This window comes from Mesoplodon mirus (assembly GCF_964341445.2).
Source record: "Mesoplodon mirus genome assembly, chromosome: 3".
NCBI classification, from domain to species: Eukaryota; Metazoa; Chordata; class Mammalia; order Artiodactyla; family Ziphiidae; genus Mesoplodon; species Mesoplodon mirus.
Window position 1 is genome coordinate 80356317 of NC_138978.1, and position 25836 is coordinate 80382152.

At 44.8% G+C, this 25836-nt stretch overlaps 1 protein-coding gene across 1 annotated transcript in view; it reads right to left on the reverse strand.

Annotated features, from left to right (window-relative positions):
- The window catches only part of LOC309799160 (uncharacterized protein), a gene marked incomplete at its 5' end in the record, with an annotated part of 249076 nt that overhangs the window by 213757 nt on the left and 9483 nt on the right, over positions 1-25836 (reverse strand). Inside the window, one exon of the mRNA XM_082612155.1 lies at positions 23995-24118. Within this exon, the coding sequence (XP_082468281.1) occupies positions 23995-24118 (124 nt within the window). The remainder of the gene's footprint in view (positions 1-23994; positions 24119-25836) is intronic.

The window sequence follows — 25836 nt, forward strand, 5'->3', positions numbered from 1 at the left end:
CTCTCGTCTACCACACCTGCTCCCTCAGCTTCCGGCAGGGCCCATGCATGTTACTATGATTTTAATTTCCTTTTTCAGGAATCCGGAGATTTCATCGAGACACTGCCCAGCCTAGACCACCCCTAGCCCAGGATCAGGAAGAAGGAGAGACCGCTTCCCCATCACACTGTGTCTCCTCCTCACCCTCTTCACCCTGTAAGAACTATCTGCACCCAGACAAAGAGGAAAGGGGCATGAAAATATACTACATGCAGGTACAAGTGAACAAGGGTGTCGCTGTCTCCTGGAAGACAAAGAAACCCTTGGAGTTGCCTGAAAAGCAGCTGAGGATAGAAGAAGTGACCCTTCCTGAGGATGTGTGCGCAGTAGCCACTGACCCCTCTTCTGATGTGTCCACCGAAAGCCTCCTGTCTGACAGTGAGCTCACTGGGGAGGAGAAAGAGTATGAGGAAAGGGCAGAGCCAGGCAGCCTATCAGGGCCCCCTGCCGTCGAGGAGAGACCCAGCGCCAAGACAGCGGACTGGATGCTGACCATGGAGACCGGCTTCAGGTGCATGGCCTGCTGCCGAGTCTTCCACACGTTGGAGATCCTCCAGCAGCACGTGAAGTTCGGCGTCCTGCAGGGCTTCAGCTGCCGTGTCTTTCATCTCAACATGGCCCAGTGGATGGGCAATGTGGAATCCGAGAGCACCCTTGAGGAGGAGGACGAGGAGGAGGAGGAGGAGAACGAGGAGGAGGAGGAGGAGGAGGAGGAAGAGGAAGAGAAGCAAGAAGAAAAGGAGAATGAGGGAGAGCAGCCCACGGGGGAAGGCCCCAGCCCAAAGAGACCCCGCAGGCAGGGTCTTTTCTCTCCTTTGAGTTCCAAACAGCAACTGAGATTCATGGGACAGAAGATCCTGGAAGACGGTGTGGCCGTCCCTTGGAAGAGGTAAGGCTTGAGGCTGGCAGTCTTCTGAGCCTATGTCACGAGGGCCCAGAGGAGTCTAAGGGAAGGGGCCGCACACATGTGCTGGTTTTCCTAATGGCTCTGCAGTTGCATCAAATGGGACACACCCAGCACTAACAAAGGCATTGACCTCTGTTGACGTAAACAAGAAGGTGGAGCCTTTTCCTAGGAGTTTTCTCAGGGTCTGCACGATGGACCTCAACTCTTAGAGGACGTACTGCCAGCAGCTCCTTCTCGGCAGAGAGAGCCAGGAGTGGTCCCAAGAGAGGACATGGGCCCTTGCAGGACCAGAACTTTGAGGTCTGAGAGCCTTGGGCCTGAGCCGAGATCTCACCCTGACCACTGTACCTAGCCTTCTGTGACAAAGGGGAATATGAAAGAGAGTCACGTGGAAATGAGGTCCCCCGAGATATGGAAATGTTCCAGAACCTTCGTTGCGTGGTAGTTGATCTGGAGCCAAGCTCACTGTGGTGTGTGTGGCTCTGAGCATTAAGGCAATGCTGGAGGGTAACCCTGACCAGCAGAGCTTGGAGTGCTTCTTGTCTCTTCCTGTTCTACCTCATTTGTTTTATCCCTTCCAGAGAGAAGAAAGGACCCTCGGGAGAGTAGCAGACAGAATGCCGTGGTCTGAAGGAGGATGAAGGGACCGGCACTCAGTCTAACATCATATGACAATAGAAGCGTCCTATGCAATAAAGGGCATTTTCCAAACCTTTCCTGGAGCTTTTATTTAATGACATTTTTCTATCTATGCATCTATCTGTCATCTACATCTGTATCTTTCAAGGTTTGTGAACAAGCTTTCACATAAGCACTAGAGACGTCCGCCAGCATTTTCCAGAAGGAGGCCTGCAAATTGCTGGGGACTCCTCACAAATAGGGAACGGCCACAACCCCTGCGACACAGACTCTGCGCGTGGCCCTCCTGACGTACTCCCACTCTCTCTCTGAATTTCCCAAGGTCTGAGATGAGGGTGCTGGCTGGAGGCAATGATCGCGGGCAGGCTGAATCTTCTCCAGATTCTGATTCTCTTCCTGGGCCTATCGTCCTCAAGCACAGTCTCCATGTCCCTGGTCACACTGATCTCTCTCCTTCAGTCCTTCCCTCCCTCCCTCTCCTGCCTCCCAGTGCAAAGAATACTTGTTTACATTTGAGACGAGATTTATTGTTTGTGCACAGAATTCTCACCTGTTCTACTGGGGCTTCTGTTTTGAACATTCCAAAGCTGAGAATTTTCTTTTTTTCTCCCTCATTTCTGCTGAGTCTTTACCTTCCTAATGCAGTGAACTCACAGTGCCTAGCTGACTGGAGGGGGAAAAAAATCCAGGGAGCAAAGAGAAATAATAAAAAAAGTATCAGTTAATTTTTCATAGTGTTATCCAACTATATATTTTTAAAATTTTGGAATAATATTAGGAATATTCTCTTTATAAAATACTGAATTATTGGGCTTCCCTGGTGGAGCAGTCGTTAAGAATATGCCTGCGAATGCAGGGGACATGGGTTCGAGCCCTGTTCTGGGAAGATCCCACGTGCCACGGAGTAACTAAGCCCGCGCGCCACAACTACTGAGCCTGCGCTCTAGAGCCCGTGTGTCACAACTACTGAGCCCACGTGCCACGAATACGGAAGCCTGCGTGCCTAGAGCCCGTGCTCCGCAACAAGAGAAGCCACTGCAATGAGAAGCCCGTGCACCACAGCCAAGAGGAGCCCCGGCTCACTGCAACTAGAGAACGCCCGCTAGCAGCAACAAAGACCCAATGCAGCCCCAAATAAATTAATTAATTTTTAAAAATTGAATTATTTTCAAGGGGACAATGTATAAAAGTACAATAAAAGTCCCCCTTCATAACCCCCCAACCCCACTCTCAAGATGGAATAGATATGCTGTGATACAATTTATAGTCGTAGTTCTACTACTCCTCCCACCGCATCCGAAATCCTCTGAGCCAGGTGCAGCAGCTTCCTTTCACAATGCTAGGACCGGCCACAAAACAGATGATAATCCCTTTGGACATTTCAAGGAGCAGCACCAAGGGAACTGTACCTGGGAAATGCCACTGACAGCTCAGAATATCCATGGCATTTCTAGGGCCTTGGCACTGCTCTTGCTCTGGGAATGAAGGTCCAAAAAGCACATCGGAGAATGTTCGTAATTGTAAACAAGCTCCACCTTTGAAACACAATCTACATAGAACCACATATACAAGCCTGCACAATGGATGAAGCCAACGTCTTCTCCATGATTGCCCTTCTGACAACTTTGTTGTCTCCTCAACCATAAAAGGTGAACTTCAAACTCACGACCTTGCCTTGTCACCAGAAACATCCAAGCTTGGATCACTCTTTCTAAGACCAGATATTTGCTCTGTGAACTATTAGAGACTTGTCACATACACAGAAGTAGAACAGGATTATTTCTATCTATCTGGGGACCTGGAGTCTTTCACATTGCTCCTGTTAAAACTCTCAGAACACCAAAACTTTACCTACAAAGGGTTCAAGCTATGACACTCCCAATTTCCACAAACGTCCTCAGCTCTTGTGAGTCACATGCAGCCAATTCCAGGAATTGGAAACATGGTTGTGAGGATGAAACTGACTTTGGGGCTCCCCTTGGATATGGTCTTCCAGACTTACCAAAAGGCCATTAAGAGGACGGTTTACCCCACCTCAGGGAAACCCGAGGCAGTACTTGCAGTCAAGGGCTGGCCATGGCTTCTGAGCTACATCCAGAAAGAATTTCATACTGTACCTGGATCTGCTGAAGCCATTTCTGACTGTCCGAGAGCCAGCATGTACCGCTCCTCAACTGCCTCCGTTGTGGATCATCAGTAGGGCTGTCAGATTTACTAAATAAAAATACAGGATACCCAGTTAAACTTCAACTTCACATGAATAGTAAGTCATCACTTTTAGTATAAGTAGATCCTATGTACTATTTGGGGCATACTTACCTTCAAAATATACTCGTTGTTTTTCTGACATTCATAGTTAACGGAACAGCCTATATTTTATCTGTCAACCCTACTCATCAGAAATGATGGAGTCTTATAGAGATCCAAGAGATGCCTCAGAGCATCCTCAGCTTTTATTTCTATGTCCTGGACAGTGAGCACGAGCTTCCCACTCACATTAATTGGCTATAATGGAGTATATTCTCCATTTTAGAGCCTTTTGTACTTGTCATTGTTATCATCTTCCTTATTTTAAAGAGAGATTTATTTTTCCCCAAACTTAACAGCTCATCCAAAAGTATTTGGAAGTTCATTCGACAAGGGAAAAACAACATGATTCTGAAAAGTGAAGTAAACCGCCTGGTGTTTAGCAAAGAAGTATTAGGGAGTTTGAAAAAGCCAAACTTAATAAGCAAATCTCTCCAAGGGTATTTTCAGAGCTTGATACCCTCCCACACCCTGAAAATATTATTATATCAAGAAGGTAGAACCTACTAACCAAATGTAAGGCTCCCATATGATTCTATCAAACTGAGGATGCTTCTTTACTAAGCAGTGAGCACACTTGCTGCCCCAGGGACCTTGGCAGTTGCAATACAGAGCTCTTCCCTTTGGGATGGAAACAGCAAGTTTTCCTGTGGTCTACACGCTGGCCCCAAAAATACTACACTCCCAATACTTGTCAACTTTAAGTATTTTTCTACATATCTCCATTTTTCTGTTACTATTTGGACTACATCCTAGCCTTGACATTACATAAATTGCATTCAAGAAGCTATTTTTAAAAGTTGGTAGGAAATCTTAAACATATAGCTTACAGTCCCTGGCTTACTTTCATCCAGGTGCATAAGGGTTTTCAAAAGTACTCAGGTTAGCTACCCCGTATCACAGTCCCATGCTTGTGTCACAGATATAAAAATAGAACATGATATTTAAGGTTTTAGTTGCCAAATCATCAAGCTTCCCAGACAGAGGCAATAGAGCAAAATGATTACAGAGGCATGGATTTTGGTTTGCTCCAGTGTCTTGGGAAAGTCACTTGGCCTCTGTATTTATTTGTACTTATCTGCACTTATCTGTCACTAGGGGGTTATCATTGTACCTAGTCCATGGGTATGTTGTACAAATTAACTGTAAAGTAGTTAGAAGAAACCGACATAGAGTAAGCAGTCCACAGACATTGGCTATTAGCTATTGGAAATATTTCTCCATGAAACAGATGACTTTATCAGTGGCTGATCCGTTGGGAGACAGTGAATCACAGAATGACAGCATGTTGAAAGTGACCTAGTTCACACTCTTATGTGAAAAGAAGAAAAGTGTGCATGCGTACAAAATGTCTGAAAGTTTACACAACAAATAGTTCACCATGTTAACTTGGAGGATTAGAATAAATCAGGAAAGGAGGAAAGAAAATCTTGAGTGTAATTCAATTGCTCTATCATTTGTGTTTCTACACTGAGACTCTGAATACACTGGAAGTGCAATTTTTTTTTATGTGGCGGGATAAAGGTTTTCAAGTTTTCCTGATCCATCCGTATTATTATCTCAGAATTGCTGGCAGTTCTTGCCATCTTTGGATCTACACCCATCTGAGTCAGTGGGCCATTCTGGACGGAGGAGATAATAGAGCAGAAGTGAAGTGAGAGAAAAGGAGAGACAAGATTTTCTCTTTTCTCTTCAAAGAGGAAAGGTCTTTGGAATGGGAACAACTCACAACCAAACTTTGGGGAAAGGATGTGATGGAAAATGAGACAAACATCCTACCCCAGTGATGAGAAGGATTCCCTGGGCTGGATGGAGGGAGGTCACAGGTGGCTGGACAAGGAAACCAACTAGGGAGAAACACACACAAGTGCAGAGCAAACACACCGAGGCCACTCAGCCTGACTCCATGCAAACATGTGTCCAGCAGCCAGCCCTTCACCTGTGGCTCCCCAGCAAGACAGGTACCTCGGGGGTGCCAACTCATTCTGAGTCCGTTATGCCTGGCCATTCATAAACCGCTGTCTAACTTGTGAGGAATAAACTCTCAATGTTTATGAGGAAACTGGGGAAGGAGAGTGAAAGGTTACTTAAACGGAAAAAAAAGAAGTTCAGGAAGGCAGGATGGTAGAGAGACAAGAAAAAGACCTTAAAAGATAGAAAGGATTTGCCAAAGAAGAGAAAGAAAAAGAAATGATTCCGAATGGGTTAACCTGCAGCTAGGCAGTTAAGGAAGATTATTGATGGGTGAAGCCTATGGAATAAAGTGAATAAAATGTATCAGAAGTTGCTGAGACTATGGTAAGAAGCATGATTATCAGATTAGGAATTGGCTGCAATGGCATTCTAGGGGGACACTAGGAAGGGGAAGCAAATGTTCATGAGATGACAGTGGCAGGTGGAAAGTTGTTTCAGGGGAAGATCAGTCTTGCAGAGTGTGTATCAGAGGAGGGCAAGTGTGAGCAAGCAAGGAAATACTAAGTGTATACGGTTCCTTCACTGAGTGCACCCAGCCCCACGGTCAGCCTTGGGAACAAGCAGGACTTCAGGTACTAGAGCTACATTTCAGTCATCAAGACTTGAGAAGACACCCTTAACTCAGGTCTTCTCTTCAAACTCCATCTTTCCTTCTTAACCTTCATTTGGCTTCTTCCCTTACCCTAAAGCTGTGGACTGAGGCCACAGAGCAAGATGGGTCACTAGTGTCCTCCATCCCCTGGCGACTGTGGTTCACAGCAGTGGAGTACCAAAGGCAATAACCAAGTAACAGACACAAGAGTGTATGAAGAAGAGATTCTGATAAGGCTTTCTTTGACAGTGTGGGTCAAGTCGGCTCTATATGGCTGGTATCACGTGAATTATGAGCAGCCTTAGGGGAGAAGTTCTCAGAAGGCAGAGCCTGGCTCTCTAGAGGCTCTGCGTGCTCACAGCCCACTCCAAGACCTCAGTTACAGCTTCGGCCCCCAATATCTCTCCCTCTGCCTGCTCACAGTTTTTGAAGTCTTCTTTCCTCCACATTTCTCTTGAGAGGTGGGGGAGGAAGATGAGGTTCAGGCCAGCTCAGACTCCCCTGGGATCCCAGCAGGATGCCTATCATGAACCTCCCACCTTCTAGGAAGCTCCTAACATCTCCACACTTGGGGGAGTTTTCATTTCATCAGTGCTTCAAATTGTTGGCTGGAGATGGCCTGTTGAAAGGTGGCTAAAAGCAAGTAGGAACCTTTGGGCAGCCTGGCCCTTCTCGACTGTCAGACATCTTCAGGGATATTCTAGGAAACATTGCTTGTTTTAGAGAAGGGAGGGAAACAATCCAATTGTCCAATAATGCTTGAATGGAAAATAAATGATGCTATACGAATGTGATGAAATAATACCAAACAGTCAAAAATAAAAGACGTAGATCTATATGGACTGATGTGAATAAATCTTGAAAACATAATATTGTTTGAAAGAAAATAAGATAAAGAATCTTTGATTATGATAACAGGTATGTAATTATTTACATATTTAAATCAATTCAACATATTGCTTCTATATATATAGATGCAACAAAATAAACTTTATCCAATGAACACATTATTTACATTTAATATGTTCATTTATCTAGGAAACCGAAAAGAACCCACACATAAACTAGCAGTAACTAATAAGACGGTTCAACAAGGCACACACATACAAGATCAATGAATTTTAAAAGTCAATCACGCTCCTCTATACTGGCGATAGCAAATTAGAAACTGTAAAAGAAAATAAGAAAAAAAGAAGATCTAAAAATTGTCACAAGTGCCATATAAATTACTTAGAACTAAGCATACGTAAAAGTAAATAAAACTGACAAACTGAGTACGACCACTTAAACTCTGCCCAACCCAAGGATTAGAAAACGACTGTTCTTACTTTATGAGAACACGCCCTCTTCCTAAGTAGCAGATCAGTACGTGAGAGTGAATCAAAGAAACACAGCATTTGAAAAGTCAACTAGGCCAAGCCTCTCTATCGCACAGACAGAAGCTGAAGCCCAGACAGGTTGACTTACTTGGTAAAGGGCCCTATGTCCTGACTCAAGGACTAGCATTTTTCACTCATTCATAAGACACAATCAAATTCAGTACCTTGGAAAGAGATCGGAAAAAATGAAGAAATCAATTATATAGTTCCTCATCTTTAAGTACAGAAATAGCCGTGACAAAATTACACGTATTGAGGGAAAATTGAAGCCCAGAGTTTAAAATGTCAATAATCCACAGGGAAACTGGAGACCATTTAAAATATTCATATTAAAGCTCTCTAGAAAAGACATTAAAAGATGTAAACTCAAAATGTTCATTTTATAAGAGATATGGTATGATACAACTTATAATAGATATGGTATGAACCTTTCCATTTCACGGGAAAGCTTCGGCTGGGAAACAGGAATTGTTCTTGAAAACGGGGCCTGTGCTATTGCAGACACTGTGCTCAACCTAGGTCCACAGAATGCTCTGATGTCATCATTGACATCACAGTATCCTGCTGTGCACCTGGCAACCTTGCAAACATAACAGCCCTGGTGAGCACTAGGCAGCACTGCTCGTTCACTAAGTGGTACAAGTTTTTCAGCCATTTAGGAGACTTGACTATTTTTGTTTGTATTGAATCATTTCAACAGATTGCCCAAGAGGCAACAAGGGCCAACCTGTAGGGAAGAGGAGGAATTGGACATCTCTTGAGGCATCTTCTAAGGGAGACTTCTAGTTGGTACCATGAAACGGCGACAAAAGAGGAAACATCTGGAAAATGAAGAGTCCCAGGAAACTGCCGAGAACGGAGGAGGTATGTGGGGGGCAACTTTTCTGGGGCACATGGGTTTCTGCCAAACTAAACCTTCTCTAGGATTGGGGGGACTGAGAACGTGTCACCTGTGAAGCAGGGAGCGAGAGACCTCGTCTCACTGATGCTGCCGTATCCATCCGGAGGGTCCCTGTGGTGTGAGACGGCACAGAATGGCCAGATGCTCCCTGGGAGATGGGAGGTCAGCTCCGCTGCTCTGAGGACTCTCTCCTGGGGCAGCCGGGCCTGGAGCTTTGTCGGACTCACAGCAGGCTGCATCCTGCTTGCACAGATGTAGAGGTGCAGCTTTTCTCAGTCCCCGATTTCTCTCTTATGCTCTTGGATCTTTCGCTGGGGTCATGAGGTGGGGGATGTGAAGGATGCAAGGATGCTGAGAGAGACCCATGAGTTGCTTGGCCTCTTTTACCAAAGTGGAAAGAGAAGCCCCATGAGTTGAAGGCCCTGTTGAAAAGTATCTTGACAAGTGGAATGCAGTTCGAAAGAAGATTGTTTGTCTAGGGATGGTGTCATATTGAAAGCAAGGAGGATTTTTTCCTTCAACAGGAAGAATTGCCCAAAGGAGATCAAGGGAAGGGAAGGGTTTTCCAGAGACTAAGACCACGTGGGCGGGGGTGAGATATGTCCTCAGGGTCCTGCGCGGAGCTCTGAGAGCCACGGGCCACGGGGTGCCTGTGTGCATTAAATGTAGGCGAGTAGCTTGCCCTGGGCGGGGGTGGTCACCCCAGAGTTCCAGCTAGACGTCTCTGACCCATATTAGAGCCCAGTAGCTCCTACCAGGCCCAGGACACTGGAGACTGTAGGGTGGGCCCTGGCAATGGAGGTCTAGACAGCAGGCAGATTTTCAGGCAGTGGCTGGGACAGGCTGGGGAAGGCAATGACTGCCCCTAACCATTCAGAATATTTTTCTCTATGTTCCTGTGTGTGTGTGTGTGACTGTGTCTGTGTGTGTGTGTGTGTCGTAGTGCAGAGATGAGCAGGATGAATGGGGGTAGAGTGCTTATCAGATATAAAGTCTGCGTGGTAAAGTTCTTGTCACCCTGCCTGGACCTGGCTGCCACTCGGTGTACGTAAGAGTGTATACAGAATTCTTGTTAGGGGTGTTTTATGAGACAGTAACTCATACACCCATGTACACTCTGATACAGCAAAAATATCACACACCCCACATATAACTTCCTTAGTAAACCACACACAGCACATGGAGGTATATATACGCATCCCTCCTATACTACGTTCTCATACAACCCATCTGTACCACAATCCTGTCCTCCAACACCAAACGCTGGAGATGAGATATGTATATAGACACACACACTATATATATAGGACACACACACACACACACACACCATATATATATGTATCTGCTCAACTCTCGCACAAACACAGCTAACTTCAGCCATCGCTAAATACCTCTATAAGAACCAGTCACGTGTCATACACACCACACTTGTAACACATTCTTGAGTAATGCCAGACCCGCTTTGTACAAACCACAGTAAACCACAGTCTCACTAACCCATGTCAGGGTTGCCAGATAAAATATGGGCTATCCAGTTCAATTTGAATTCCAGATAAACAACAAGTAATTTTTCAGTATCAGTATGTCCCAAATATTGTATGGGCCATACTTACACTAAAGCAAGTAAGACCAAATACTGCATGGGAATACTTACACTAAAAAATTATTCTGGGTTTATCTGAAACTGAAATTTAACTGGGTGCCCTGTATTTTTCTTTGCTTATTCTGGCAACCCTTATATACTTACCACCAGCTCAGGTATTATATATTTATTGTATTTTTGTTTAGTCTGTGTCTTCCACTACTAGAATGTGCAGCATTACCAGAGACTACAACAATGCAAGAGTGCCAGATACACAGGAGTAGCTGCTTACTGAATCTTGGTGAATGAATGAATGAACACACACCATAAATACAAGCCACAGCATGTAATGAGAAAAAGTTACATGTCCCAGAATTCCTGACTTGTGAACAGAAACCATGCACACAAAGGCCACAGACACAGATAAGACACATCTGCACCATGCTCCCCATGCTAAACCCACACTTACCACAGACTTAACTGATACACATCACTCACTCTTCCCACATAATCAGTCACCACCGAGGCCTACATTACCAACAAGACAGTGACAGAGTAAGGACTGATTGGAATTAAATCCTGGAGCATACACTGGGAACCACACTCTCAACTGTGTGTATTCACTGCACCTGACACGTGTCACACACTCAGTAAATATTTGTTGACAGAGGACTGATGAACCCACCCTGAGCCTTTCATTCCTCCCTCAGGAATCTCGAAGTCACAAGAGGATCCCCCTCACCTTGGATCCACTGTGGTGGCCCAAGGCTGCAGCCCAGGGGCAGGGTGGTCTCCTCTTCCCCTAAACACTTCTCCTGTGCTTCTTCTCCATGCAAGCTGATCTACGCCGGTAAGGGCACGGGGCTCCTCAGGTGAGGGGGTGCTTGGCTGTGAGGCAGGAGGCACACAGATCCCAGGGAGGCTGAGAGGAAACCCAGGGTCATCAGAGGTGATGAGGGCTCTGTGGAGGAGCCTGGGCAGGATGGCTGAGCTGTTACGAGGTTGTTGATTCCAGGTGAGTCAGGGGTGGGGGGCGGGTGTGAATCCTGGTACTACCATGGTGGGGAAGTCAAGGAGCAGGGGCCGGAAAGGTCTGGACTTGAGGTGGAGGGAAGAGGGACCAGATTAAGCATCTTCAGAGGAAAATGTAGGGTTTCTCTTTGCCTTTGCTTCCAGAGAAGGACAGAGTTCTGCATCATAGACCTCCAGACTGAGAGCAGCACCATCCAGCTCAGGTCCACACAGCTCACACACACATGCGCCCTCCAGGCACAGCCCTTCTCAGTGCACACATGAACCCCAAGCACGTTATCCACAGTACTCTCCTCCTGCACCACCACCCCATTCCACAAGGAATGCAGCACCGATATTCCCAAACTCACACTCCTCGTCATACACCCATCCATCCGCATCCCTCACATACCACAGTCCTCACCACTGTACTCCACACCCGTGTATACAGACACCGCTCCAGTATCCCCCAACACGCAGAAAAAAGCCCACAGATGACACCAGATACACCACTGCCTCCTAAGGCCAACAGACACAAAGCTCACGACATAGCTATGTCATGCAAATGTCCCTCTCTCGTCTACCACACCTGCTCCCTCAGTTTCTGGCACGGCCCATGCATGTTATTATGTTTTTAATTTCCTTTTTCAGGAATCCGGAGATCACATCGAGACACTGCCCAGCCTACCGCACCCCTAGCCCAGGTTCAGGAAAAAGGGGAGACCGCTCCCCCATCACACTGTGTCTCCTCCTCACCCTCTTCACCCTGTAAGAACTATCTGCACCCAGACAAAGAGGAAAGGGGCATGAAAATATACTACATGCAGGTACAAGTGAACAAGGGTGTCGCTGTCTCCTGGAAGACAAAGAAACCCTTGGAGTTGCCTGAAAAGCAGCTGAGGATAGAAGAAGTGACCCTTCCTGAGGATGTGTGCGCAGTAGGCACTTACCCCTCGATGTGTCCACCAAAAACCTCCTGTCTGACAGTGAGCCCACTGGGGAGGAGAAAGAGTATGAGGAAAGGGCAGAGCCAGGCAGCCCATCAGGGTCACCTGCAGTCCAGGAGACACCCAGGGCCAAGACACCGGCCTGGATGGTGACCATGGAGACCGGCTTCGGGTGCATGGCCTGCTGCCGGGTCTTCCCCACCTTGGAGATCCTCCAGCAGCACGTGAACGGCGGCGTCCTGGAGGGCTTCGGCTGCCGTATCTTTCATCTCAACATGGCCCAGTGGATGGGCAATGTGGAATCCGAAATCACCCCGAGGAGGAGGACAAGGAGGACGAGGAGGACGAGGAGGAGAAGGAAGAGAAGCAAGAAGGCCCCAGCCCGAATATACCCCGTAGGCAGGCTCTTTCCTCTCTTTTGATTTCCACACAGCAACTGAGATTCATGGGACAGAAGATCCTGGAGACGGTGTGGTCTTGGAAGAGGTAAGGCTTCAGGCTGGCAGTCTTCTGAGCCTATGTCACGAGGGCCCAGAGGAGTCTAAGGGAAGGAGCCGCACACATGTGCTGGTTGACCTAATGGCTCTGAAGTTGCATCAACTTGGGACACACCCAGCACTTCCAAAGGCATTGACCTCTGTTGACTTAAACAAGAAGGTGGAGCCTTTTCCTAGGAGTTTTCTCAGGGTCTGCACGATGGACCTCAACTCTTAGAGGACGTACTGCCAGCAGCTCCTTCTCGGCAGAGAGAGTCAGGAGTGGTCTCAAGAGAGGACAGGGGCCCTTGCAGGACCAGAACTTTGAGGTCTGAGAGCCTTGGGCCTGAGCTGAGATCTCACCCGGACCACTGGACCTAGCCTTCTGTGACAAAGGGGAATATGAAAGAGAGTCACGTGGAAATGAGGTTCCCCGAGATATGGAAGTGTTCCAGAACCTTCGTTGCCTGGTAGTTGATCTGGAGCCAAGCTCACTGTGGTGTGTGTGGCTCTGAGCATTAAGGCAACCCTGGAGGGTAACCCTGACCAGCAGAGCTTGGAGTGCTTCTTGTCTCTTCCTGTTCTACCTCAGTTGTTTTATCCCTTCCAGGGAGAAGAAAGCACCCTCGGGATAGTTGCTAGTAAACCAGGGTATATCCTCCCTCAAGGGGACCCGGCCTGCCCTTCATTCAAGATGCTCTGGAAATGGGAACTGACTCACGTTATCGAATTGGCTGAGGGAGCACAACTCCCATGTTGATTCCGGTCAGACATGTTCATCAGACCTAGAGCTTTTCTCCTGATTCAAATCAAGTAGGGTATTAGTAGACTTCCCATTTATTTCAGCCCTAGAGATAGCACATGAGCAAATATAAAAAATCTCTGTGTATCAAAGCATTCTAATGAGCCCTTTCATTTTGCTGTTCATTGTGAAAAACACGCTCACTTTATCTCTGCCAATGAAGTGTTTCCACTTGACCCATGATGCCCCACGATCCCATTAGCCTCACTGAATTTAGGGAGCCCATTATGATGACATAATTTCCCTCTCATTCCTGGCCTGCAGAGAAGAGCAGCTACAGAGCATTCCAAGACTGCTAACGCTCCCCTCACCAATACGTTTCTTAAACCTCTGGCAAAGGAAGTGTCTTCTGAGCCCTCCCAGGGCACATAGGGGGTTTGGGTGAGCAGATCTTATGTGATAAATCCACTCCAGTGGTCTGGCATTCCTATGCCTTTGTAAACCTTCTACAGTGGTGGTTCTCAGCTGGGGACACTTTTGGTCCCCCCTCCCAGGAAATATGTGGCAGTGTCTTGAGACATTTTTTTTTTTTTTTTTTTGTGGTACGCGGGCCTCTCACTGTTGTGGCCTCTCCTGTTGTGGAGCACAAGCTCCGGACGCACAGGCTCAGTGGCCGTGGCTCACGGGCCTAGCTGCTCCACGGCATGTGGGATCTTCCCGGGCCCTGGCACGGACCCATGTCCCCTGCATCGGCAGGCGGACTCTCAACCACTGCGCCACCAGGGATGCCCCTTGAGACTTTTTTCTTTAAGGAGCTCTGTTATGAATGAGCCCCACGTGGCTGGTGCACACGGATGTATCAAGGCACTTTTTTTTTTTTTTTGGTACGCGGGCCTCTCACTGTTGTGGTCTCTCCCGTTGCGGAGCACAGGCTCCGGACGCGCAGGCTCAGCGGCCATGGCTCACGGGCCCAGCTGCCCCGCGGCATGTGGGATCTTCCCGGACCGGGGCACAAACCCGTGTCCCCTGCATCGGCAGGCGGACTCTCCATCACTGCGCCACCAGGGAAGCCCTCAAGGCACTTTTTATTGTTACAACTAGGGTGGCAGGGAAGAGTATGTGCCACTGGCCCATCTTACATTGCACAGGACAGCTCCCAACAACAAAGAGCTATCCAGTTCAAAATGTCAGTCATGCCAACGTCAAGAAATTTTGCTACAACATACTTAGAAAGTCCTGGCATTTTGACTTTAGCATACGCTAACTTTGGGTACAGGTGTCAGTCATTTGAGCAAACTGTTGAAGGCATTCCCAGGTAGCCAAGCTAACACGCTGAGTCTGGAATGGGTGTTGAATGCACTCGTATCAACAAATCCAGCCTAACCCAATATTACATCACTCCCACCTGCTTCAATACCTACAAAATCCACACACATTATTTCTCAGGTTTCTATTGATATAAATTATAAAATTCCTTATTTTAGCAGATAGTGTCTCCTCATGGTCATCCTTTATACCCGGTGGGTACCCACCCCTTCCCTGCTCCCGTCCCCATTTCAAGGACTCTAGTCTGATTGCTAGGTCTGGAAAAACGAGAGGTAGTGGAGGCAGGTCTTGAGGATCCACAGACCCCTGCAAGGAAACTATCTCAGAGTAGAGGCAGACTTCCTTCTAATAGCACAGCAGGCTCAACTAAGAGGTCACAGGTCAGAGGTCACAGGCCTCAGCTTTGTTGGAATCTGCCCATGTATTTCCACCTCAAATTTCCAGGATTCTACTCCTTCCCACTGATGCCCTAGGACATAAGAGAATCTACAAGGTTGTGAATCAATGTGTTGTCATTCAGCCACTGACTGAATTTGACTTTGGATCCCCTTAAAAAAATAAATAAATAAAAAGGAAGGAAAGAAAGATAGAAATGCTGATTATAACAAGTCCCCCAAAGTGTTGCTATGTAGCCAAGCTCAAAGCTAAGACAGAAAATCCCCAACGGTAAAAACAGATTTCGAGCTCAAGCTATCAACTGGGAGTTGAAACTGAAGGCCCTACAAAGGCCAATGGAACTGGATACAAAGCTAAAGATTTAGTCTTTAGCATAGGTGGGAGTCAAGGTTAGAGGAAGCCATGCACTGGGAGTGAGTTGTGAACTACTCAACACTAAGAATGGAAGAGCAGCTCTTTCATTGAATGTGAAGAAAGAAACAGGTAGTCCCTAGTTGCTACCACTGTCTTTGAACCAAACTAAAGAACAAGGTCAACCAGAAGGGCAGATATGAGAATCAAAAAGGAAACCTCTCTGGAATCCTCACTGAACCAAGTCTAAGTTCTGCTCTACTTGTGGTCTTTCACTTACAGAGACAAACCTTTTGGGCTTACCACAGGGATCAACAGACTTTTTCTCTCAAGGGCCAGAAAGTAAATATTTTAGGTTTTGTGGGCCATCAGTGCTCGTCACAACCACTGAACACTGTCAGCACAATGGGAAACACTCAAAGATGGTAAATAAATGGATGGGCCAATAAAGAGCTTTTATGTTCCAATAAAGCCTTAAAGGCAATGAGCCAGGTTGGGCTCACAGGAGGTAGTTTTCCAGCCCTTGACTTAACTCACTAAACTACAAATTACCTTGAGAGTTGGTGGTTTGATATCTACCAAACCAAACCAAACAAGAAAGCCCTAGGATTTCTGACATCTAATGCAATGCAATTTGAGGTAGCATGGACTTTACATACACATGTGAAGGTGTGGTCTAGGAAACCAATCTTGGAAACCTGCCTCTCACATTAAATACATCTTTTGCTGAGTAAAGCCCTTTAACCAAGTAAGTGTTAAACATCAGTGAAATGACTAAGAAGTAGGAAATGGTATGCAAACCTCCTCCTTAACAACTTGTTCCCATCATTCTAGGTTTCTTCCCTATGCACATTTTTCCTTAGGGAATCGTTGATAAATTTTACCTCTAAAACTTGCCTATTTCCACTCTCTATCTTCAGGATTTGCCCAATCACTGTTACTTTGTAAACAATTTAAAAAAGTTTTTTGGGGGGTAAATTCCTTTTTTCCCACAGCTAATGGTTCTCTGTGTCATAGTGTCTGGAACGACCCAGCTACTTCTCCAGTCAGACCAAGCACTTGAAAGGACAAGCCGGTACCCCGAGCTATCCATCCATTCACCCAGTAAGGAAGCCTGATGAGGAGAACTAGGATGTGTAAATTTCTACTGTTGGAATTAAAACAGAATATTCTGGGCTGCATGGATTTATCCTAAACTTCAAATGCATTAATTATAAATATACCGTTACACTGACTACTATTCTGTATCTTTGAATAACCATATACATTTTTTCTTTTTATAACTGATTTCTAGAGGTCTATTCCTTAATTTGGGCCATATATATGTATACCTCATGATGATAGGATTTCTTACTGTGAGGGATTAATATGTTCTTAGTAATTTTTAATATTATATTTTACATTATTTTACTACCTATGTTACTATAAAAGTAACAGTATTTTACTGGAAAATTGATGCTCAATGAAAAATTTAAAATATGGAAGTTACATGTGGAAAAAATCCCTGAAAATCTTGCCACTGTTTACATAAGGGTGAATATCCCTTTACAGATGATAGGATGCATTAACACACACACATACATGTTTGATTAAGGTATGTGATGTACCTACCTAAAATACATTAAACTGTTACATGCTTCTGTCATTAAGTTTAAGCCATCATTTTAACAGACCTGTTATTACATAACTATCTTAAAATATAAAGACATTCCTATTGAATATTTCACTTTTACAAAATTTAGTAACATTGGCATGCTACTCACCTTTTCTATTTGAATTTCCTAATTATAAGGTCCTATTCTGTGATTTCTATATCAAAGGGACGCACGTTCTATGTTTTGATATGTACTCAGCAACTTCACTTTGAAAATCAATTTTTCAATCCACCGCTAGGAAAAAGTGTGCAAGTCAGTCGTTGAATAAATATGTTTGATGAAATTACCAAATTTCAACAAGTAATTTTTTTCTTTTTATCTCAGGCCAGAGAGGAGTAAGGAGATAGAGAACTTGACAAAAGTAATCTACTTCAAACAGCCTCTTTTCTCTACTTAAGAAGTCTTGATGAAAGTAATGCTAAAACCCTTGGGAGACAATCACATCAAAACCTAGACGGAAATGTGGTGAATAAGAAACCAACGATCAGTTCATTTACTAAGAAATGTTTGTCCTCTGTCACTGTCATTAGTAACCCTTTCTGACACTTAAACCTCTGCCTTGACATTCTTGAAAAAAGGGTCAACAGTATGCTTTCTGTATTGCAAGATGAACAATCCATTTTCAGTAAGTCTATACTGTCACAAAAGATAACTAAATTTGTACTGTATAAGATTCACAGAATATTAGATAGACAAAGTCCAAGATAAGATCCAACTTGAAGCGAGGCTGGGGGGAGACAAATGGAGCTCATCGTAACAGGACGATGCCACATTAATATTACAAATTGCAATACTGAGTGCTTTTCTAACACTTCAAATTTTTGTCTCCCTGAATTACTTTTAAGGCCAGATTTAGGTTAACTGCTCTGAATACAAATTTTTATGAAATTTTGGAGGGGATTGCAACATAATTTTCAAAAAGTTTTTCCTCATTCATTAACTGAACAAATATCGAGCACCTACAAAGTAGCTGACAATGTTCAGACTGTAGATTCAGAACAAACGTCGCTGCATTCGTGGAATTTACGTTGTAATGGGCATACATTTTGGCATGTTCATCATACTTTTGTACAAGGCCTGCTAAAACTCACACTAAGGCTTCTCCCCTAATATTTAATAGACGTCAAGGTTCAAACTTACTACACCATTTACCAGAGTTCTCTGCCGTGTGGCCTCCTGACTACTGGGACATGTTGAGCTATGGCTGAAACACCGACTTTAATGAAACAAATGATTTTTTTTTCTTTTGAACTTGATGACTGGAAGAATTCACATGACACCGGAGTTGGTTTTGTTTTTGTTTTAATCATTTTATGGAACTTTTCTCGTGTGTGGGCTCTCTGATGGTCTTACCACTCCTATCACTTTTATAGGATTTATCAGCAGCATGGATTCTGTGATGAACTGTTAGACTGGAGCGCCAACTGAAGCTCTTACCACAGGTCTCACACTTGTAAGGCTTCTCCCCTGTGTGCACTCTTTGATGAGACTGTAGCTGTGAAGGCCGACTGAAGACCTTACTGCATCTGTCACATCTGTACGGCTTCTCTCCAGTGTGGACGCTTTGATGAAGCTGAAGACTTGAGGCCTGAATGAAGTGCTTCCCACACTCCCCACACTTATATGGTTTCTCTCCTGTGTGGACCCTCTGATGCACGTCGAGGTTCAGGCTCCACTTGAAGCCCTTCCCACACTCCTCACATTTGTATGGCTTTTCTCCAGTGTGGACTTTTTGATGGGCTTGAAGGTGTGAACTCCGACCAAAGCTCTTCCCACACTCTTCACATTTGAATGGTTTTTCTCTGCTGTGGACTCTCTCATGGGCCAGAAGATTTGAGGCCTGCCTGAAGACTTTCCCACACTCCTCACAATTATACGGTTTCTCTCCGGTGTGGATTCTGCAATGAATTTTAAGATCTGCTCTACGACTGAATCCCTTCCCACACTCTTCACATTTGTATGGTTTCTCACCGGTATGGATCAGCTGGTGGATCTGAAGTCGTGAACTCTGATTGAAGCCCTGCCCACACTCCTCACACTTGTAAGGTTTCTCTACACTGGGGGCCTTCTGATGGATTTGAAGATATGAACTCTGACGGAAGCCCTTCCCACATACCTCACATTTATAGGGCTTCTCCCATGTGTGGACAACCAGATGAACTTGATAATGGGAGTTCCTCCTGAAGCTCTTCCCACACTCATTACATTTGTATGGTTTCTCTCCTGTATGGACTCTTTGATGTGCCTGAAGGTTTGAACTCAGAGTAAAGCCTTTACCACACACATTACGTATGTATGATTTCTCTCCAGTGTGGAATCCCTGATGGGCCTGAAGACTTGAAGGCCGACTAAAGCCTTTCCCACATTCCTCACAGTTGTAGGGTTTTTCTCCTGTGTGGACCCTCTGATGAATGTATAGATTTGAGCTACAAATGAAGCCCTTCCCACACTCCTCACATTTGTACGGTTTCTCTCCCGTATGGACTCTCTGATGGGACTGAAGGTGTGAATTCTGACTGAAGCTCTTATCACATGTGTCACATTTGAATGGTTTCTCCCCAGTGTGGACTCTCTGATGGTCCTGAAGGTGAGAGGCCTGACTGAAGGCCTTCCCACACTCCTCACAATTATAAGGTTTCTCTCCCGTGTGGACTTTACAATGAATAGTTAAGTGCTGACCTACGACTGAAGCCTTTCCCACATTCCCCACATTTGAATGGTTGCTCTACAGTGTGGACTTTCTGAGGAGTCTGCAGCTGTGAGCTCTGACTGAACTCCTTGCCACACTCATCACACTCACTCTGTTTTCCTCCCACGTGAACTCTCTGATGAATATGAAGAACCGAGCTGTAACGGAAGCCTTTTCCACACTCACTGCACGTATGAGACTTCTCTTTTGAGTGCAATTGCTGGTGAAGATCAAAGGTGGAGAGATCGGTGAAGGTTTCTTTACATTCATTACACTGGTAAGGTTTTTGTCCTGTGTGAATCATAGTATTCTGATCCAGTGTTGAAACCCTCGTGCTATCTTTTCTATAATCACTGTAGCCGTAAGATTTTTGACCCTTGTGTACTCCATGAGCATCAAGGTGATGTGAAATCCAACTGATGGTGTCAACATCCTCTTTACACTGACACAGTTTATTTTTCATGGAAATTTGCTGGTGTCTATTCTGATAATTCTGTGACTCAGCCAATGAAGTTTTCCTCCAAGAATCCTGGGCTCTCAAAGTTGCAAACCTTGCATTTCCAGTACTACTGGGATCACCTGCTTTATCATTTAATATACGGTTCTCATCTTCAGAAATTTGAATAGAGTCCTGCCCCAATCTGGCAGGGGGAATCACCTTGTTTGTGGAACTGACACCTAGTTATCATGGAGTCTTGGCATCTGGTTAAGTCATGTGCAATTTGTTGCCAGATTTGCCAGCAGGAAAGCTCTTCACGTGATCCTCTGTCTTGAACGGCCCTCAACTCACTTTGATTGTTTTCTTCTAGAAGGACAGAGAATTCAGAGATGTGGACACGTGAAAGCTTTGTTCAAAGATTCAAGGTTTTACACTTAAGACACAGTATGAGACTTTAATGAGCCTCAGGATGGTTCAGCTTATCTTTCGCATGACAAATGAAGTTCTCTGGTTTATATACTAACAGAAACCAAGAGATGGTCTGTTAAACTCCCAAATACTTAGCATTAATGAAACCCATTTAAAACCAAATGACTACTCTGACATACTATTTAAATCATCTTTCAAAAATTACATGTCATTCCTACCATAACACAGTATCAATAAAGACAAGCATTTTGCTGTGCTCACAGCTTTAACAGTGCCTAGCAGTTAGTCAGGGCTCAAGAAATGCATGCACAGGTGAACTCAGTTTGATTTCTAGGATTCTCTACAATTCTGAATCCCAGGTTAAGTTTGAACCAAGTCAGAGAAGCGAAACAGCTTTTACAAGTCAGGTATCAGATACAGGAAAAGGACTGGAAAGTACAGTTTTGCTTAAGTTGAAAGGCTGCACCCGAGGCGGCAGCACACCAAGGGGGTTAGTGCTGAGGAGGATATGAAAGGGGCTAAAAACCGGGACTGCCCCGGTGGCACAGTGGTTAATAATCTGCCTGCCAGTGCAGGGGACACAGGTTCGAGCCCTGGTCCGGGAAGATCCCACATGCCGCAGAGCAACTAAGCCCGTGAGCCACAACTACTGAGCCCACGTGCCACAACTACTGAAGCCCGCGTTCCTAGAGACCGTGCTCTGAAACAAGAGAAGCCACTGCAATGAGAAGCCTGCGCACCACAACGAAGAGCTGCTCCCACTCACCACAACTAGAGAAAAGCCCATATGCAGCAACGAAGACCCAATGCAACCAACAATTAATTAATTTTAAAAAAGGGTCTAAGAATCAGTGGGGTTAAAAAAAAGCATGAAGACCTATGCACTGGATCCTTCTCAGGCATTTGTGCTGCCTAATAAGTTCCTCCACTCCCCCTGCCAAGCAGGAGTCAAAATTTAGAGGCTAGGGAAGAATGCTGTCTCTTTAAAAACAGCATGGAAAATTTCTGGACACAGATACATTGGTCTTTAACAAGAATGAGTTCCAAAGTGAAGAATGGGCTTTATGAGTGAGCTGGGAATAAATTCCATAGCCTGTGATAAGTATTGAGAAGAAACAGACTAGAAACTATTAAAGAATGATCAAAGCACTCAAGGTGACATTATCTAAAATGCCTTCTACAAGATACATACAAATGCACACACACACACACACAAAATGTTTGTAGAGCTAACAAAGATCGATTTCTTATTAGTGAGGTGGGCTTTGGAGGAGGCAAATGGGACGCAGCGGGGCAAATCTTTTAAGGGAAAGGCTAACTCACCAGCTGGCTGTTTTCTGAGACCTGTTCTCCCCTGGTATAAGGGATAAGGAAATAGAAATTTCTTTCCTTCTATGGGAGGGTTACCTAAGAAGTAGACATAAGAATCCTCATTCAAAACAGTATTTCCTCCCCAAATGAATTTGCTCTGCTACTGAGAGCTCAAGGAAAGTCACAGGGAAAGCATTTTACTCAGTTTGGTTATAATTACAGGTTCTATACATATTTTTTGTGCAAGTTGATGAGGGCCAACTTGTACAGAAAGGCAAACACACACATACACACATCATGGGCACCTGAGAAGTTAGAATTAGGCTAGGAATTCATTTGAAGACAAAAAAACATTTAGCAATATCCCTTATTCACTCAGATTTGTTCACCGCCTACTAGCTATTTTCATGGAAGGCTAATTTCTCTATCCATTAACTCATTCGTTTATTCAAGAAATATTTAAGAGTTCCTGTCATGTACCAAGACTATGCTAAGCACTGAGGCTAGTGAGCAATAAACATATAACAGACCGAATTCCTCCTGCACTCCTGGATTACCCTCCAGTGGAAGAAAGAGAGGTGAGAAACAGGTGAACAAAATGTACATGAGTGAAACGCTTAGAGACAAAACAAGGCAGAGCAGAGAGAGTAAGAAAGAGAGGACTGTATTTTCCATAGGGTGGTCAGAGGACAGCCACCTCCTCATCTTTAAGGTGACTGACTGAAAGAAGTAGAGGCCTAAAAGATTACAGGTGAAAGAGTATTCCAGGCAGAGAGAAGGACCAGGAAAAGGCTCTGTGGCAGAAGCATCCTTTGCAGGTCTGGAAAAGATAGGGTAAGAGGGAGGAGAGGTGGTGTATTCAGGGAGGTGGTGGAGAACCAACAGCAGCCCACAGAAGGCTCTAGAAGCCACTTTAAGTGGTTTTTATTCTAAGTAAAAGAAGCCACAAGAGAATTTTGAAACAAGAACATAACCTGACTTAAAGTTACAAAAGATCACTTTGCCACCTAAAGAACAAACTGTGGGAGGAGAAGGGTGGCAACAGGTGACCAGTACAAAGACTATGCAATAATCCTGGAAAGAGATTTCCAACTGGGACCAGGTGATGGACAGCACAGGGCTGGTGAGAAGCAAAACAGATAGAGAGCTAACCACAGGAACTCACGGCTGCTTGGTTCTCACCTAAATTTCTATCTGGGTTGCTGAATTCATCAACCAAAGCCTCTCTTCTCTTGCTATATGTTTTGTATCTCGTTTGAAGAATGAGAACATGCAAAGTCACAAGTTAACATGAACGGGCTAGAGCGAAAGTTTACTAGAAATTTGAGTTCCAACTGTATATTCAAGGTATTGAAAGCTGCGTTTTTCAAACTTTGTATCACGACCCACTGAAGAAACAGCATTTATTTCACAACCTAGATACACAGGTAGAAAAGTATACATTACTAAAACGAAGCTTGAATGACCTATATCTAACCAATGTCTCTTTTCATGAAATCTGTTCCCACTGGCTCTCACACCACTCATGCCATCGCCCAGAGTTTCTGCTGCAATGTGTTGTACTCTTCCTAAGAAACTCTGATATTTTCTATACTATTTTATTTCATTAAAAAATCACACGTAGGGCTCAATAAATTGGCTTTATGATCCACTAATGGCGGGGAGGGAAATCTGAAGAAGAATACACAAGGTACAGCAAGATACTGTCGATTTACAGTTCTTTTACAAAATAATTGAAAAGGACCTGAAACACACTGTTTGGAAAGACCAGAGACATCCTCTCGTGTCCCACAGGAATTGCAAAAGTCTGGTCCCCAAACTCAGGGAACCACCTCAAGAGGCCCAAAGCCTTGAAACACCAAGGTCACAAAGACACTCGCAGAGAAAGGCTGTCCTCACCCACTGAGACCAGGTTCCGGAAGTTTTCCACCATCACATCCTGGTACAGCTTCCTCTGGGCCGAGTCCAGCAGCCCCAGCTCCTCCTCTGTGAAGGCCACGGCCACGTCCTTGAAGGTCACCGCCTCCTACGACAAACAACACCACCTCAATCTTATACCCAGTGGCCAGTGGAAGAGGGGCAGCCCCGAGGAGACGAGGAGGATGGGAAGTTGCTCCGGCTCCTGTGAGGTGTGCAGACTGCCCAGCACCCCCTCCTTCCATCCTGCCAATGCCACACACTGACTTTCCTCAGCCTCACCGGACGTGCAGCTATGAAAGAGAAAGCTTTGTGTATTTACCTGGGGCTCTCAGACAACTCATAAGTAAACTCCCTAGAATTCTAACCACTGGATCCTGAACTAAAAAGCTTTCACTGTTTAATTATTATTGCCAAGTGCCCCAGAAACAGTTACCAATTTAGTCCTGGCAGTATTTGATGGCACCTGCTTTCTCACTGAGGTGGGAACCAGCTGAGAAGGAGTGTTATATGTGGAAACTAACCAAAAGGCCATGCCAGGTCTCTGAATGAAAACTCTCTCTTTCCCCGTTTCTGTCTTTCGCTTGAATGCAATACTCTGACTCCAGACCCTTGGTTTTCTGGGTGAGTCGGAGTTGGTTCCTCCTTTTTTCACAACCCCGATTCTTTATATTTAAAACAAAGATGAAACCAAGCACCTCTTTATACAATTGTTCTGAGCTGTCTATGCAGTGACAAGTGCTTTAAGTACCACTGGACTTTTTAAGCTAAGGTCATGTATTACTCTGATTAGAAAAAAAAGATAAGATGGAAAAAGAAACAAACCAGTAAATAAAATACACAAAGGGTCTGACTCAAGCATGGGGAAGACTGAATCGAACTCTGGTCGTGAGAAAACTTCTAACAATACATGATTTTTTCTGCGTGAAGCAGCAGTTTGATCCTGCTGTGCTCTGCCGTATTTGGATATTCTACCAAAAAACATCCAAGGCACCACATGTAAAACATACCTCTTAAATTCTGAATACCTAAACCTACTATGTTAAGGGCAAAAAGGGGCAATATTCTTCAGAACAGATATTTTGAGAAAAAGGTTAAATCAGGAACACTGTCACTGTAGTGCTCCTAAAACAGGAGAAGTCTTTAAACTAAATGTCTGTGAATAAAGAATAGTTTAAAAAATAGGTGCAGGGCTCCCCTGGTGGCGCAGTGGTTGAGAGTCCGCCTGCCGATGCAGGGGACACGGGTTCGTGCCCCGGTCCGGGAAGATCCCACATGCCGCGGAGCAGCTGGGCCCGTGAGCCACGGCCGCTGAGCCTGCCCGTCCGGAGCCTGTGCCCCGCAACGGGAGAGGCCACAACAGTGAGAGGCCCGCATACCAGGAAAAAAAAAAAAATAGGTGCATAAGTTTGCAGGAACATGATAAAGCAATTAAAAGTGAATGTTAGCTAGTATTAAATGAAAAAAACAATTTAAAACTGTATCTATGTTATAAATACAAATACACATCCATGAATACATATGATGAAGAGATTACAGAAATATAAAAGCAGCTAATTTGTAAGCAGGTAAGCAGTAGACTGGAAGATGTCCTTCATTTCCCTTAATTTTTCTTTTACTTGTAAAATAAAAAAATGATGAAATAAAACAAAAATTAAAACCGAAACCAATTAAATTTAACAGGAATTTTAAAAAAAGCACACATGGCACACTCAGGTCCTCATATGCTTAGACTCTCCTTGAAAGAGAAAACCCATATGGAACAATATTTCATAATAACCTATAAGGGAAAAGAATCTGAAAATATATGTATATATATGTATA